Source organism: Oreochromis niloticus, linkage group LG13, assembly GCF_001858045.2.
Source record: "Oreochromis niloticus isolate F11D_XX linkage group LG13, O_niloticus_UMD_NMBU, whole genome shotgun sequence".
NCBI lineage: Eukaryota > Metazoa > Chordata > Actinopteri > Cichliformes > Cichlidae > Oreochromis > Oreochromis niloticus.
Window position 1 is genome coordinate 26,353,820 of NC_031978.2, and position 16,238 is coordinate 26,370,057.

The 16,238-nt window shown below is 40.5% G+C and overlaps 2 protein-coding genes across 3 annotated transcripts; one reads left to right on the top strand and one right to left on the bottom strand.

Moving 5' to 3' along the window:
* Nucleotides 1-666: 666 nt before the first annotated feature.
* ccnj (cyclin J) lies at nt 667-5,768 on the bottom strand. Its single transcript, XM_003457981.5, has 6 exons — nt 5,599-5,768; nt 5,249-5,338; nt 4,709-4,919; nt 4,321-4,620; nt 1,946-2,105; nt 667-1,654 (listed from the first exon to the last, which is right to left on the bottom strand). Exons 2-6 carry the CDS (start codon nt 5,315-5,317, stop codon nt 1,330-1,332), a joined length of 1,065 nt encoding a protein of 354 aa, XP_003458029.1. The 5' UTR covers nt 5,318-5,338; nt 5,599-5,768; the 3' UTR covers nt 667-1,329.
* A 4,501-nt stretch (nt 5,769-10,269) lies between these two features.
* Nucleotides 10,270-16,231, top strand: znf518a (zinc finger protein 518A). 2 transcript variants are annotated; one of them, XM_005462953.4, is made up of 3 exons: nt 10,270-11,009; nt 11,815-14,038; nt 14,161-16,231. In XM_005462953.4, exons 2-3 carry the CDS (start codon nt 11,842-11,844, stop codon nt 14,826-14,828), a joined length of 2,865 nt encoding a protein of 954 aa, XP_005463010.1. In that variant the 5' UTR covers nt 10,270-11,009; nt 11,815-11,841; the 3' UTR covers nt 14,829-16,231. The 2 variants fall into 2 exon arrangements, with proteins under 2 accessions (XP_005463010.1, XP_005463009.1); XM_005462952.4 differs by lacking the exon at nt 10,270-11,009 and adding an exon at nt 11,016-11,579.
* Nucleotides 16,232-16,238: the final 7 nt, after the last annotated feature.

The window sequence follows — 16,238 nt, forward strand, 5'->3', positions numbered from 1 at the left end:
AGGAGTGATGAATCTAGATTTGAAATTTTCAAATCAAATTATGGTCATACAGACAGAAGATGTCAGGAGAGATACAACAGTGAGTGTCTACAGCCGTAAAACATAGTAGAGGCCCTGTCATGGTTTGAGCCAGTTTGTTAGGGATCTTATCAAAACTGATGAAATTAAGAACGGAGAAAAGTACCATCAGATTATGATCAACCATTCAGTACCATCTGGAAAGCATCTGATTGGCAACCGCTTCATTTTTTAGTACAACAATGATCTCCAAACACTGCCAATACAATAAAAGCAATGCAACACCATGAACCATTGATGGGCCTCCTTAGAGCCCAGACCTTAAGATTATTATAGCAGTGTAGGATCATCTTGACAAAGAACAGAATAAAAGGCAGCCAAAACCCAAAGAAGAGCTTTGAATGTCCTTCCAGAAGTGTGGAGAACTATTCCCAAAGACTAGAGAAATCACAAGGAGAGCTCAGGCTGTGCTGAAGAATAAAGGTGGTCATATTTTTCTAGCAAAGTCAGAAATGAGTTTTTCATAGATGATTACTACACCACATGTTGAGTATTAAATCAGAGAATCACAAGTGAAGGCAAGTTGCAGTCATGCAAGCAGCAGTTATACTTAATGATACATATTGCAACAAATCCACTGGACTAGAATCACAATTCAACACAGGTTTATATTTTATTTAAAACAGTCATTGCAGAATGCACTCTGTCCTCCAACCACAGGAGAGCATTTACTCTGCTAATACTGTACATCGTGACATCTAGGGGAGTATATTATTTCCTTGTCTTACAAATGACCTTCATCCAAACCAACAAACAAAAATAGTTTTTGTGGAAAAAACCCACAAAGCTACAGAAACATTAACTCTCACGTCAACTACAAAACAATGTCAATCCCCTTTTGTTACTGCAGTTTTAACTTATACTAATAGTCACAATGGCTAAAGGCACAAAGTAACTGTACATATAGTATTTCTGAAATATTTTGGCTTAACTGAATACGAGACTTTTGGTCTGTAACGCAGTAACAGTGATAGTGGATACAGGGTGCAAACTGCGCCAATAGGCAATTCACGACTACATTCTTACCTGAACCATCTTGAAAAACAAATAAGAAAACTACAGCAGACTTGGCATATTGCACGTTGTGTACTGTGATTCAAAGTGCTGCACCAATCTCATCAAGACTCTTCAAATTAAAAACAAGATTTTGTTTTTCCTTTTTCCTCCCTCTTCATCTTGTTCTGATCCGGTGAAATGGATGGCAGTATCTTAACTCTACCTCCTCCAAAATGACTAAACCTTGGAAATCCATCATCTGTCAAAGCATGGAGCAGCACAAGTATAGTGCATGCTGACTTGGAATGCCCTGTTGGGAATGTTTGACTTTGCCTGCAGCGAGGTGGAGATGGTTTGGGTGTTGATGCTCTGGGGGCCGTTGGCAGTGGAGTGGCTGAGGTAGGAGGCAGGCAGGTGGTTTGGGGCTGCGACTGGCTGTGGAGCTTGCTGGGGGTACTGCGCATTTGATCGGTTGAGGTACTGAGCTGAGGTGTGGTAAACTGTCTGACCCTGCTGCTGCTGCTGGTTGGGCTGCTGACACTTTTGCTTGTTGGCCTCTTTGACGTCACTGTCATGTGCACTGTGGAAAGAAGGGACAAAGAGTTGCACTGTTGATTAGCGAAAAGAGTCAGTGCTGCACACCGAGTGCTGATGTAAATCTCTTGTATGTGTAAGGTGTGTGCTTCTGTTGTGCTTTAGCTTCTTTTGTTCTGCTGTGCCATTGTGAGGCATCAGTGTCAAAACACTCTCAAAAACTGAACCGCAGCACCTAACTGTCCCAAGTCATTTTAATCAACCATGTTGAGCGTTCACTTTCATATTCAGCACATATACAAGTCAACTTTGTGCAAGCTTATTGTTAGATACGCACATGAGTAGTTTCTCTGTGCACGGGATTAGGTTCTCCCATGCATAGCCTGTGAGGCGCTGCAGTCGGGGTGGCCATGTAGGTGACAGGTGAAGGATCAGGCGTGAGGCGGCCACACATGCAGCAGCCACCAGTGAAGGTGCAAAACACAAAAAGACATGATCTGAGGAGACAAAAAAAGGCCCAGATTTAACACCCAAAAAAGACCAATCCTCATTTTTAGATTTTTTTTCTTCATGAAAAAAGACATTATGTCCAAAATGGAATTTAAAAACTGAGATTTGCTACAGTAACTGCATTATGGCTTAACAGGAACTACACTAGTTTGCTAAACCATCGGGCATCGATGCTACTTTGACAGACATTTCAAAAGACAAACAGATAAAGACCTAAAACATCCGTGCTAAGCTAAATACTGAGATAGCCAGCGTTTGCTAGCTTTAGCTATTGCTAGAACTGAATGTATTTTCTCAGTAACCCATTTATAACTTAAAATACCAGACTGAAAAATTTAAATATACATAGAACCAACATGCTATAAAGTAAGTTTCTTATTCAAATCATCTAAATTAGCATGTAGAATCTAATTATGATAGATAAGAGCCAAAATTGTTGCTAACGTTAGATAGCCTTGGAAAGTAGAATTTAGACTGCCATTACTGCAGCTGTCATACTGTATTATTTTAGGATTCAAATTAATTTTAGAAGGATAAACACATAAAGAACAGTCATTTTCTCAATAGTCATGCATTACAATTAGAGTACATCTTCTCTTTAAAAAGCTAGCCAAGCAAACTCAAAGAGTGGGTGGACACTGTTATTTTCCACTTGCATTTCCTTATTATTCTGAATGTGTAGGCATAAATGTATTATTTAAAAAAAGCAGTTAGTGGAAAACTTTTAAAGGTAATATGGAAAGAGATGAGAAAGCAAACCTGTGATAAATAATTTAATTTAACTTTCCCTCAATGTTATAAGACAACATTAAAAAAATGTTCACTTTAAGTTTGAGATTTTAGTGCTATACAAGTGTTAGATTCATGTTAAAATATTGATAAAACCTCAAAGTGTGATGTCATTGCAGACACAGACAAGAAAACTCGCCCAAGCCTGCTAGGAGTACTGCACATTTGTCCGGTGTAGGTGCTGAATTGGGGGGTGTTAAACAGTGGTAAACGTTTTTTGAGCTGTTGTGGCTTGGGATGTGGCGTAATTGCTGGAATTGGTTCCAGACACCCTGCACTGAATATTTTGGAAACTGCTGATCTACTGGGATTTTCACATGTGACCATCTCTAAGAGGCACCAGTAACTCAAATAACCACTTGATACAACGAAGGCATGCAGAAGAGCATCTCTGAATGCACAACACATTGAAACTGGAAACAGATGGACTACAGCAGCAGAAGACCACACCGGGTGCCACTCCTGCCAACTGAGAACAGGAAACCGAGGCGACTGAGAAAACATTCCCTTGGTTTAATGACTTTCAATTGTCGTTGCGGTGGTGGTTTAATGGTGTTGCAGATATGTTCTTGGTGCAATTTGGGGCCCTTATTACCAGTTTAGCATTGTTTTGCCTACCTGAGTAAAGTTGCTGACTGTACCCATGCCTTTATGGCTGCTCCCACCTGGAACAATGGCACGTAACAAACTGGTTTCTTGGACACGACAGTGAATTTATGGTACTTATATGACCTCCACAGTCACCAGATCTAAGTGAATTAGAACACCTTAGGAATGTGGTGGAACAGGAGATTTGCACCATGGAGTAACTCTGTGATGCTATTATATCAACATATCAACAACCAAAATCTCTGAGGATTGTTTTCAGCACCATGTTGAAAGCGCCACAAAGATTTATGGCAGTTCTGAAGCCATATAATCCTACATATGAAACCATGTAGGAGTGAATTCACCAAAAAGGACTTTAAACTAAACCTCCATTTAAAAAAAATGAATAAACTCCTGCTTTAAAACGATGTAAAGTTATACGTTGGTATTTACATGTTAGAGCCTAATGTTTAAGGTTAGATATTTAAACTAACGTCCTCTGGAATACAATATTTCAAAATAATATTAGTAATTTGTTCTTTAATATCAGTTGAAATACCAGTGAAGTCCCACTGATCATCAGCAATGATGATCAGTGCTGTTTCAGTATTAACAGACGGTGCAAAACTGGTAATCAACGTTGATTCAATTAAATGTAGGTTGACAGACAAATGCTGATTTAATTGTTTCAACTACTGTTTGCTATCTGGATAGGCTCTGAGGAGCTTCTGATAACTGGAAAATCAACGTTATCAACTCCACTAGAAACTGATAATGCTGATAAGCGAGACTGCACTGCATAAATACATCCACAATGGATGGTACCTTGCAAGGAAACCTCCAGGAAGTAATCCACATATTTGGCCATGTATAGTTTAGTCTTTTCCAGGCATTTCATAGGCCAGCCATCATGCAGATCACCCTCATGGACCGCAATAGACAGGTAGTAGTCTGTAAAATGAGCCGCCGTAGGGAGGTACAGGTTCCACTGGAAAGTTTCCAACAGGAGCAGCTCCATGTGCAGTAAACCCTGCTTGGTCAGGACCAGGTTCATGGAGCTCATGCAACCCAGGTTGTTTAGTGTTTCCAGCTTCGGCACCCGGTCCTCCCTTTCCTCAAACTTACCTGTAAGCAAAGAACAATCACATGATCTGTCACGCCAGTGTGGACACTTACTAGTTGGATGTGTTGAAAAGTGAAGCTGCACACTTACTGGCCAAAAGAAGACACGAGAGCGAGACCATGTGAAGCTGCTGCACCGTGACGTCATAGCGGTCCATGAAGAGGTCCAGCAGGTAGACGGCCAGGTGCCTGGCCGTAGGACAGAGCCTGAAGCGGTTGCTGACGATGGCTATGAGGTCTGCGAAGTATCGCCTCAAATTGAGCTGAGGGGACTGACCTTTGAAGGAAGGTAACTTGAGCTCCTATGGGACATGTTGTGTTTTGAGATTTCAAAAAGACACATCTTTCATTGTAACTGATGTAGACTTTAGGTTTATTCTGCTGTAGTCCTATGATATTAGTCCAGCAGCAAGCAATTAGAAGCGGGCAAAAACAAGTTCATGCCTATTAAAATAAGGAATCAATATTGTTTTTAAAAAGTAACTCAGATTTCAAATGTGTGTTCAAAATGTGAAACAGCACGACAGAAGAAGTTACTGATTAATGAGAAGGATGACACTTCAGGTAACCTTTCTCATAGTTTTTGCATTATGTTTAGCAGCCACCACATTAATGATCCGGTGTGACTCACTTTGTATCGCAGCGCCTGGTATATATCTGCAGCAAGTTGTCCTTTCCACCATTGGTCCTCCAGCTCCATTTAATACAGTGCTTTGGAAACCTGGCAAAGGCAAAACATGGGAAAGACAGTTAATCAACTAAAACGTGTCTCAGAAACTGTAAGAGCACAGGAAAAAAAAAAATGCCGCACAATGACACAAAATCTCCAAACACACAGCCATGTCACTTTTCACGATAGCGGATCAGAAGTGGGCACAGTGAAGTCAATCATCTTTCTCTCACTGCGTTTTTCCCTTCTTTTTCTGAGGTGAGAATGTGAAAAAAAACGCGACTCCTGTCCAACCCAAAGCGAAGACTCACCCAGAGAGCACATGTAGTGAAATATTACGGGCAGTTTCACTGAAGAAAACTTCAATTCAAACTAGCCAAACAAGCTCTGCTCGCACTCATTGTTGTAACTGCGGAGAGTCGGCAACACGAGTCCAGCAAACACTACTGGTGCGTTCAAGTGCTGTTCGGAAAGTTGCGACCCCTCGTGAACGACCAACCGAAAGACAGCTGGAAAAAACTGGTGGTGAAACATTACAACCACTACACTACACTACAACTAAAAAGACTTAGCTTGTAGCCGATAAAGTGCAAACGATGCGTGTTTTCAAATGAAAGATGTGCATTGTAAAACATTTTGGTGCAACATCTAACTGTTTAACGCAGTTTACCTGTGAGATTTTGTTTTTGATTATCACTTGAAAGCATCATTCCATTGTCTTTACAAGTACTGCACAGGTTGCAGCCAATTACAGATAAGCAACAACTGTCAACATCCAATCACTGCAAAGTCAGCTTAGCTGCTTTCCTATTGCAGCCAATAGTCAATAAATGGGAATGGCAACATCTAATTTGTGCCCACTTCCCAATATTGCAGTTTCTATAGGCTATCTATATTGAATTCTAAAAGGTTAAAACGGGCCAAACACAGCAAGCTAGTAAAAGAACAGTTTTCTAGCAGTTTCATTTTTTGCACTGTCCACATTTTTAGATAAACAATAAAGATCCATGGGAAGTGATTTGCTCATCATGCATTGCTTTGAAGCTGACAGCTGGTCCAGTTGACCAGAGGCTCCGCTTGCCAACAGCCAAAAAAGGCAGGTGCTTGGGGCCCAACACCAGAAGAGGTCCCCCAAGTGCTGACAAACTTTAACCTACAGCAGTGTTAACCAGTGCCCTTGAATTAAAAGCAAACAAAAACAAAACTGCAGAGACAGTCAAAGAGACTCGACCTCTTTAGGGGGGCCCGATGTGACTCCACTGACTCCCACTGCAAGTTGGCCACAAGGCAAGACAGGTAACTGCTTAGTGGGCAATACTAGCAGGGTCTGGTTTACACTACAGCATGGCAACGTTGAAAGTTTGCAATTATACTCAGCACATTGGTCGTGTTGTGCACAAGCAGTGACGTCGCCACAACTCTTTACCATTTTTATCAGCGCTGGAGCATGAGCACTCAGTGCAGTATTCTCCTGAACGATAGGTCTTGGCACAAAAACTCTACTTAAGTACTGGTATAAAAGAGGGGAAGAAGTTAAACCAACCTAACGCCAACAGCAGAAGACACTTGACAAATGAAGAGTAGTTAAACAATGAAGGAAAAAGGGAAGGTGGAGAAAACAGGCAAGACAGTTGTGAGTGGAGGAGATAATGAGCCTAATGATGGTTAAATATAATGTGAAATAATTAATGCTGCTAGTCTAGACTGAACAGTAGGGAGAGACACTTGAATAAAGTCAATTTTTGCCTAGGGCCCCTACAGATTCTAGCATCACCACTGTTTACTGCCAGGTCATATGTCCATCAGCAGTATCCTGTGTCATTTATAGTAGCTTCACTTCACATCTAAGTTGTTTGAAAACCCACCCACTTCTTGTCACTAACTTTTTTCTTTTTCTTATTCTCATAGATGTTTGACATGGGTTTACTTTCTCTGTTCTCAATTATTATGTTATGTTATATTATATTATATTATATTATATTATATTATATTATATTATATTATATTAGTTTTAGAGAAACCCATATCCGTCTTATTTGTCTTGCTGTCTCACAGTAGTGCTGAGCCACTGTAACCATTCCTTCTAACCAGGTTGTTGGTTTCTAGGCTAGATGATATTGGTTTGTTCCTTTCTCTCACGAAAGTGAAAATATCAAGTGAAAGTAAAAACTAAAATAATGGGCCAACCCATCAGTGCAGCACATTCAATGAATGAAATATGGTGAAAATCTACTAAAAAGAAAATGCTCATTGAATTTACATGTGTGTCACGTGTGTTTGTGTACACAGCTGTGATAACAAATGTGAAAGTGATTCTTTTCTTTGTGGCTACATTTACCTCACTGAGTTTTATCTACTCCCAGGAGAGTGTGATGACCTCTAAAAACTTACAATAGAAGAATAATTGTTTTTCCAATAAGTGTTCTAAATATTTTCTTGACTAATATATATATATTATAACATACCATAATAGACCCATTTCTGTAATATACTTACATATCTATATTATTGCTAATATATATTGTAATATATCTATATCATGGCTAAAGCACTTCTGGATGGATGCAAACTGCATTTCGTTGCCCTGTACCTGTGACATGTGCAATGACAATAAAGTTGAATTCTATTCTATTCTATTCTATTCTATTCTATTCTATTCTATTTTATATATATATATATATGTACATTTAAAAAAAATCCCAGTGCAGGCAAAGTAATTCAATCAGTCATTTTTTGTAATGCAACTCCAAAATGGGTCAGTTTGTCCCAGAAGCACAGGACCATTTAATTTAACACAAATAGGTTAAAGTAACATCAGGTCCTCTATAACTTCAAGAGCAAGGGGAATTCTATGTAATGCACTTTTCCAGATTTTCCAGGTTAGCAGAAGAACTCATTTTAGTGATGATGGTGAGGGAAATTGATTTGATATATGTAAATAAGTGCATTCAGGCAGCAGTGCAGATTTTAGCTGGGGCTACAGAGGAATGTTGACTATTTTGAGCCATCAATGCTGGGGACAAGTTTTATCAGGTGACTGTGGAAGATCAAAGAAGTGTCGACTCCCCGGCGGCTTCCCAGGGGCTGTGATAAGAATGCCGGTACAACTGACTGAGCCACACCTAGTCCTTATCTTGCAACAATGGATCAATAACTTGAAGATAACATTTTAAAGGTTAACATTAACATCACTTAAGGCAACCTTTTTATTTTTTAAATATTGTCTGGCGCATAACGAGTTTACATTTTACAAGAAAACACCACACTGCTTCCATGATGCATTTAAATAATGGAAAGAGCAGTCTGGGAGTGTGGCTGCATGCAGGGGGTGAGGTTTAAGAGGATTGGTAATGCTAACCACTCTGTGGTAGATATTGCTGAGGCGGTGGGAAGCCGTCTTTATAAAGGATTGAAACTGTCTGTCAGGGGAAACGAATAGTGTCCTGGGTGGAGGGAGCCAGTGGCTTTCTTCTTCTTCTTCTTTGTTGTGTCATGCAGCTCCTACTTGGAGTACAGCTGACAGCTATTGTCTGGCTCAGCAGTGTGACCAAGCCACTGCAGAGTCTTTCAAAAAGCACATGGAGAGAAATGGCAGATGAATGTAAACAACCTTTAAGTTACTGATCCTATTTAAGGCTAGCATCATAAAGCTGTTTACTTCCTGGCATTGGTGTCTCAAAATAGGCAACATTCCTCTGGAGACCCAGCTAAAATCTGCAGTGCTGCCCAGATGCATTCATTTAAACTCTGTTAGGGAGCCATTGTTCTGACGCTAAACAGCGTGGCAACTTTAAAATCTGAAAGTGATTTTTGTAAATTAATCATAAAGGACAGATGGCACAGTTTGGGTCGTGTCGGTGGTTTAGAAAGTGTGAATAGGGTCAACTCTGAAGAGTCAGCATTCTACTGTCTCATACTTTTAATACTTAAAAAGTCAGTCAGTAAAAGATAGCATACTAATTTGTACCTACACGAAGTCACTTATTAAAATCCCTATAGTGATTATGTCCATTTACAATTCAAATTAAAGAGTCTTATTAAAGATCGCCGAAAGGTCACAAGTGTGAATGAATCTACAGCTCATTAAGTAGCTGCAATAAAGGGTGTCACATTTGCTCCACTCCAGGCCCAGTGGTCAAATTTTATAGCTGCTATTGAACTATAAGAAGCCCTTCACTGTGTTAATTAAATTTGTGAAGTGCTCCACAAACCCAAAGGATATAGCAGGCAGAGCAGAGGCAACCTAAACTTTCACTTCTTCAGTGTTTTGCAGTATCATAGACTGCATTCAACGCTGTACCTTCCATGGAATAACAAATACAAACATACCCCCGCTTGAGTCTGACTGAGGCTATCACCAGTTCAGATCTTTTTGTGTTGATTGACTACCACAGGGTTTTACTTCTTATACAAAACAAAACTGAAAGAAACAAAACTATCAGATTATACTTACATTGTGTAACATTCATAGACTTTTTTTCAGTCACTGTTAATTGTATACACAACACTTCATAGACATATAGACTGTCTACTGGATACCCAGTAGAAGTTAAAATCATGAATGAATCAATAATTATGATCGAAGAGATCTAAATACTTAAATAAAAAATATAAAGACACAAATTTCCTACATAGTTTTTATTTTCATAATAATCCTCACCTTGCTTTTGGTCCATTCAAAAAGATTGATGTAGCCATCAATCAATAATTCTTAAAGTCCCATTTTAAAGACTTGAGTTGAGCATTTTCACAATTACCAACTTTCTATTTTGAAACTGGATGTGAGGAACAAGGTGTGGATGCGACTGTGAAATTGAGGACATTGCATAACTGTTGTATAACAACTTGTGGCTGTCGAATCATTCAAAAACTGCATAAAATAAAGTTCATAGCATATTCACTGTATTTGACACAGCATCCAAAACCAAGAGTAATGCCCAAATTTTTCATTTAAAAAAAAAAAAAAAAAACATAAATGGAAAAGTTGGCAGCACACTTTGGGGGCAGAAATGTAAACAATCGTTAAAACTGTGAAATTTTGCTGTGACTAGCCTGGGATTATTCTTCAATTCCTAGGGTGTCCTTGGTTTGAGTGATGTAAATGTCTTCATTGGATGGTGAGCGTGAAGGTCTGTGGAGATGTGACCACGTGGACTAATCTGTGAAGGTCCTATTTGGGGGCAGTTTAACAACTGGCTTCACTTTAATTCACTCCTGTGGAAAAATAATTCTAGAAATGTTCATGTTGGAAAGGACATGAACAGCTTCCTTAGAAGGTTATATTTACATAGACACTCATTGTATGGAAGCTCATAATAACATTTAAGACTAGTCTGTGAAATTGTTACCGTCATACAAAATCCAGCATAGGAGGATGGGCTGCAGTAGTTAGCTGCGACCAGTTAATGTTGTTATTATTATTATTATTTTGCTAACAATTTTGGAAAATACGTGTTTTCATGTACGCCTTGTTATATTTCCACTATTTTCGGTTTTCAAGTCTTCTGCTAGTAGAAGTATTTTTTTAAAACTACGCTACATTAGCGCACTGAGAGCTGTTTTCCCCATTAAATCAGCTCGGCGTCTGTGCTTAGCTGTAGGCCCGGGACAGGACGGAGGCACCCGGCTAAAGGCTAAAAGCAGCTCAGAGGCTGTAATCCCCGGATGAAAAACCATCATGGCTGCCACTCGCTGAGCTGTCAAGCTCTCCACAAAAGAAAAGGTAAAAAAAGAAAAAAAAAGGAAAAAAAATTCAGAGACTACTAGTTAAACAGCTACGGCTTTATTAATGATTTATTCAACCGCTCGGGTCTTTGTGCAGTAAAAAGTCGACGCGAGAAGAATAAACGGATGCGGTGTAACTTTGTTGGCACGCTTTGTATCCCTCAAGTTATTCCGTCTTTGTAAGCTCTTGTGCGTCACGTTAATTCAAATCAGTTAAACGCCGCCTCAGTTTTAACAGTTAGCTTGGTCGCCAAATTAAAAACACTCCTGTTTGTGCGATAGCGGAGACACTCGGGTGCTACGGTTTTGTCTAACTTTATTCCCGAGGCGGTCGTTGTCTCTCTACAAAGCGAGTCTTGTCACTTTGTTGTGGTTAAGTCAAACTGCACAATGGCCGCGCAGCACCCCTCTGTTTAATCTGCTGAAAAGTGCTAGCTCAGTCTATTCTTGTTTATGTGCATCATTTATTTATTTTTTTGAGTCGAGAGGGATGTTTTTAGCTGCATCGCTTAGCATAGCACATATATGCTGGGTTTATGCAGCGCATGAAAGTTCGTAAATGGAGCAGGTGGGTTTCCTGCACCTGGTAGTCGTCAATAGTTTATTATTATTGATATTATTATTGTACCATATGTGTAATTTTACATTCAGGTAGACACAGTTTGAACCATGGCCAGCAACAGGTGGACTTGTATTAAATTAGGATGCAGAGCAGGACAGTGAATGCAGCAGCTGTAAAATGATGAAGTACAGAGAATAAAGCACAGTATGACCAAATTGCTTGTGTTTTTCTGCACTTTCAGAAATCTGGAAAACAACAAAATAAAACCATGGATTCGGTGGGTATCTGCACAGCTACATCTGCAGGAGATAATAAACAGCGTACCAACAATAAAAACAGAGACCGCCACAAACAGCTCCACCTCAGGAAGAATGCCGTTCAGCCCCTAGCTATGCAAAATGAAGATAAGCGTGGACCAAAAAAGATAGCAGAGGATTGGAAGCAGAGCACAGTGTGGCCTTCATCAAAGAAGCCCTCGCAGGAAGTGCCGCAAAGCCAGTGCGGGACAAATGACAGTGGGAACGCGCTCCGGTTCACCTGCTCTCAGTGCAGTGACAATTTGGAATATGCTCCCAAAGACTTAATGAGACACTTTGAGGAAAAACACAGAGGGATCGCCCCAGTTTTTTCCTGTCATGTATGTAGTTTTAGCACAGACAAGTTCTCCTATCTTCAGGTCCACCTATTAAGCCACAAAGACACTTTTTCTAGCTGCAGCATATGCAATGATGACGTGAGACGCACAGGGCCTGAATTCAATGCTCACCTGACTGCGTATCACTGCCCAAATGGCAAATACTCATGTGAAATGTGCCAGAAATTCTCCACAGGTGATGTTGGAGTATTTTTAGAGCATGTGTATGTACATAATTTGGACCTGGAAGGAGCCGATGATCTGTTGGTGCACACAAAGGATGTGAATCAGCTATCAACTACTCAGAGGTTACACTGTCATCTCTGTGGCTTTGAGGCATCTCAGAAATGGTTGATAACTAAGCACATTAAGACTACCCATATGTGCCAGAATGGCAACCAGAAGAAAAAAAGGAAGGTGGTTCATTCTCTAGCAATACAACCAAATGATACAATCCCCAATGTGAAGCCCAGAACAAGAAGTGCAGTTAGGGAAATGCACTGGCTGACGCCGGACTGCCTTTCTCTGCCCGGGAAAGAATTCTTGGATAAATACTGCCATCTGTCAGATCCACAAACAACACTAGAGGAGACTCAACAATTTCTGATGAAATCTGTCGCAGGAGAAACCGGTGACCAGAAATGGACCAAGGCCCTGAAAACGGTTCTGTCAAACATCCCCCAAGATATAAATCTTCTCCCCATGCAGGAGAACAGCATCGTGTCATCAGATCTTACTGTCCTGACGCTGAAGAACAAGATAACTGTAGCTCAGAACGGTGCTGCTTACGGCAAAAGGTTGAAAACGGTGGCATCGTCAGATAAGGAAGCTGAAAGTGCTGCTGGCGATGCTCAGTGCGTGGTCAGCCAAAATGGATGTCACTCAACTTTGAACGAGTGTGCCCCGTGTCTGCATGCTGAAAATAAACTACATAATGATGTCTCGGCATCAGCCCACACTGAGCCAACGGAGTGCACTCGCATCCAGGAGAACCGAGAGAATCAGGAACTAAAGATTGTTCAGGAAACTGAAGAGCATATTAAAAATCTGGAGGGGCCTGTTTATGGTGATGGCAATCATGTTTCCAGTGATCTGAAGTTGACAAAGGAGGCTGAGGAGCAAATGCCCAAATATAAAGTCATGCCAAAAAACAAGAGGAAATGTCGACGACGTAAAAGGAAGACCAGGTTTAAAAAAGCAAATGAAAGGTCACCAGAGCTGTCCTTAAAGATAGTATTGAAAAAAAATCCTGTGAAGGACAAGCAGTGGGTGTCACAAACTTCTTTGTCCCCGTCAGAGGGCAGTGGTCAGCATGGACTGCAATATCCTCATACGGAAATGGAGGAGACTGTACAGATTCTCCAAACCGTGTGCCCATTAGAAGTACACCAGAAGGAATGGACCAAAGGTTCCGAGACTGAACTCTATGACCAATTTGAAGCCATTAGCTCAATTCAGCAATCAAAGCCAAAAGAGGACTTCACCTCAGGATGCACTGCAAAACCAACAAGTTCTAAAAATATGACTGCAAACACGCCAGATCTACGTGAAGGTTTGATTCCGGCACATCAAGAACTGGAAGGCGATGCAGAGAAATTGCTGAACTTTATGGAAGTTGACAAGAGCATTTCAGCCCTTTGGATGAGTCCAACAAATCCAAAGGCTGGGTCAGTGACTGAAGCAAGCCTTGAGAATATAGGGCTCGAGCCATCACAGAATGGCAGTCACTACCCTGAGTCGAATGAAGAGATGAGTTCTGCTGCTGATGGAGTGACTCCTCAAACCAGCACCCAGTCTTCCTCTATTTCCCAACCGGCTCTTCCAACACGTGGTAAAATTTGAATTTCTACTTTCTCTACATAAAATGTTTGAAGATTTAATTTTATTCCCAATATTTGAACTTTGAGTTGTAATTATAAGTATGCTGAGTGTTTTTTACGTTTTATTTTGCAGGTAAGATAGATTCCTGCTGTGGCCCATCTGCAAAGCTGAGTGATCGGAGCATTGAAGGGATGAAATTTGGAGAAGTGCCTGTAGACTCCTTCACAAACATCCTCAACAAAAAACATTCACTTGCTGGTAAAGCCACCCAAGAAGAGCCCCCATCAGCCCCTGGCTGTCGGTGGCAGCCCGTCCCAAAAGATCTGGAGAGGACCTTGAAGTTGGTAGCCTTAAATCCCTCTCAGCTGGTAAAGCGTCCAACAGGAGACCAGCCTGTTGTAGTGCTAAATCATCCCGATGCTGACATCCCTGAGGTGGCCAGGATCATGGAAGTTGTGAACAGGTACAGAGGAGATGTGCAGAAGGTCATACTGTCACGCAGGACTCTGAGCGCGCTCTCGGCTTTGAGCGGCGAGCTCCCTGTGGCAGACGACCGAACGGATGGCCGAACGGAAGCCGCGGCCAACTCAGTGCAGGAAAGGTTCTCGTTGAAGTTCAAACTTCGCAGGCTGAGCAGGAAAAAGTACGAAATGGTGGGCGCGGTGTCTCCCAGCAGAGACGTCGTGACGAAGTTTCGCTGCTGGTTTTGCGGCAGGGTCTTCACCAGTCAGGAAATGTGGCTGGCCCACCGGCAGCGGCACCTGGTGGAGTGGAATAGGCCAAACTGTGAAAACTCTTAAATGTCGCACACACTGGATTTAAAAAAACAAAACAAAAAAACAACCCAAAGCAAACTAAAATAGTTTGGAAAAAGGTGAATTTGCAATATGAGAACGCAATAATGGAAACCGTTTTTATTTTTATGTCTTAAAGGTTTTTTTTTTTTGTTTGTTTGTTTTGTTTTGTTTTTTTTTTGATAAGAATCAAGTCATGCTTCCTGGAGGGTTCACATTCTCAGGGTATTTTTACCTATTGTCTCTCCCACTCTGAGTAGCTTGATGCACCTCTTTTTGGAGATTAGTGATTATTTGTAAAGCCACAAGGAAGTGGCATTGATAATTTTGTTCTTTGTTCTTGTTTGTCTTATTGTCTACGCAATAGCTTTATTTAAGGTGACATAAGTACACTGTTGTATGAAATCTTTATAGAACACTGTAATATGTATATTTGCCATACCATCTGTTTTACGGATCAGTTTATGTACGGGTAGGCTATACAGTGTGGTAGCTGTAATATTTATGTTTTTTGGAATGGGTCACAGGGACCCACAAGTTACTCAGATAAACCAAAACTGTGTGTTTAAAAACAAAACAAAAAAAACCAATAAGCTGTTTTATGAAACATTTATTTATGATACTTAGGTTTAGCCTTTAGGTGCTTCCTATATGCGTTTCCTCCCCAGGCCATTAGCAAAATAAGTGTATTTGCCTTTTTGTTTCCTTTTGTATAAACTCCAAATTATGTTCAAATATAGTATTAACTGCAAGAGAATATTTTGATGCATTCGTTCATGCAGTGGGAGCTAATACGCTGAGGACTACTTTCAAAACATACCTGTGTTGTGTCATGTTCAGTGACAAATTGAGTTCTTAAAAAAAATCAAACCTAGATTTTTGAACTTAAATAGGCCTCGATGATCTGATCATGATTTTTTTTTTTTAATGTAATTTTTTTGGTCCTCAGTACATTTCCTCTGTTGTGACTTGAAATGATGATAATCTTATCCTTTGATTGCACTATGAAAGCAGGATATACATTTCCCGTTACCTCACCTTATCAGGCCGAAGCCTATGACAATCTCAACCGGTGTCCTACTGTGGCTCGACATTTCCTCGTGCAGCCGTGATCCCTCAGTATTCACAGAGAGAAAAGTGTGCCTGCTGTCTTGTGTTTGTTTGTGTCTGACTATTGAATGGATGTATGTATATAAATCGTGCATGAATCTCCGTTTCATAAGTGTGAATAATTCTTTTTCAGTTTAGCTTCTGAGATTTATAATTGTACATAGTCCCGCTAGAGGTACAATATATTATATAACCTGAGAATTTTTCACAAAGTGCCTAGGAATTATTTTTATGCAACAAATGTACACGAGTGTGATAGCATTACATGTTGAAGAGAGAATAAATGGAACACTTTGTCAGTTCCTG

Excerpts from the sequence above, each read along its gene's own strand:
- ccnj (XM_003457981.5), bottom strand. The coding sequence starts at position 5,317 with ATGGAGCTGGAGGACCAATGGTGGAAAGGACAACTTGCTGCAGATATA. Across the intron at positions 4,621-4,708 it reads CTCGTGTCTTCTTTTGGCCA|GTAAGTTTGAGGAAAGGGAG; the intron begins GTAAGTGTGCAG and ends CTTTGCTTACAG. Across the intron at positions 2,106-4,320 it reads CCTGGAGGTTTCCTTGCAAG|ATCATGTCTTTTTGTGTTTT; the intron begins GTACCATCCATT and ends TTGTCTCCTCAG.
- znf518a (XM_005462952.4), top strand. Across the intron at positions 14,039-14,160 it reads ACCGGCTCTTCCAACACGTG|GTAAGATAGATTCCTGCTGT; the intron begins GTAAAATTTGAA and ends TTTATTTTGCAG.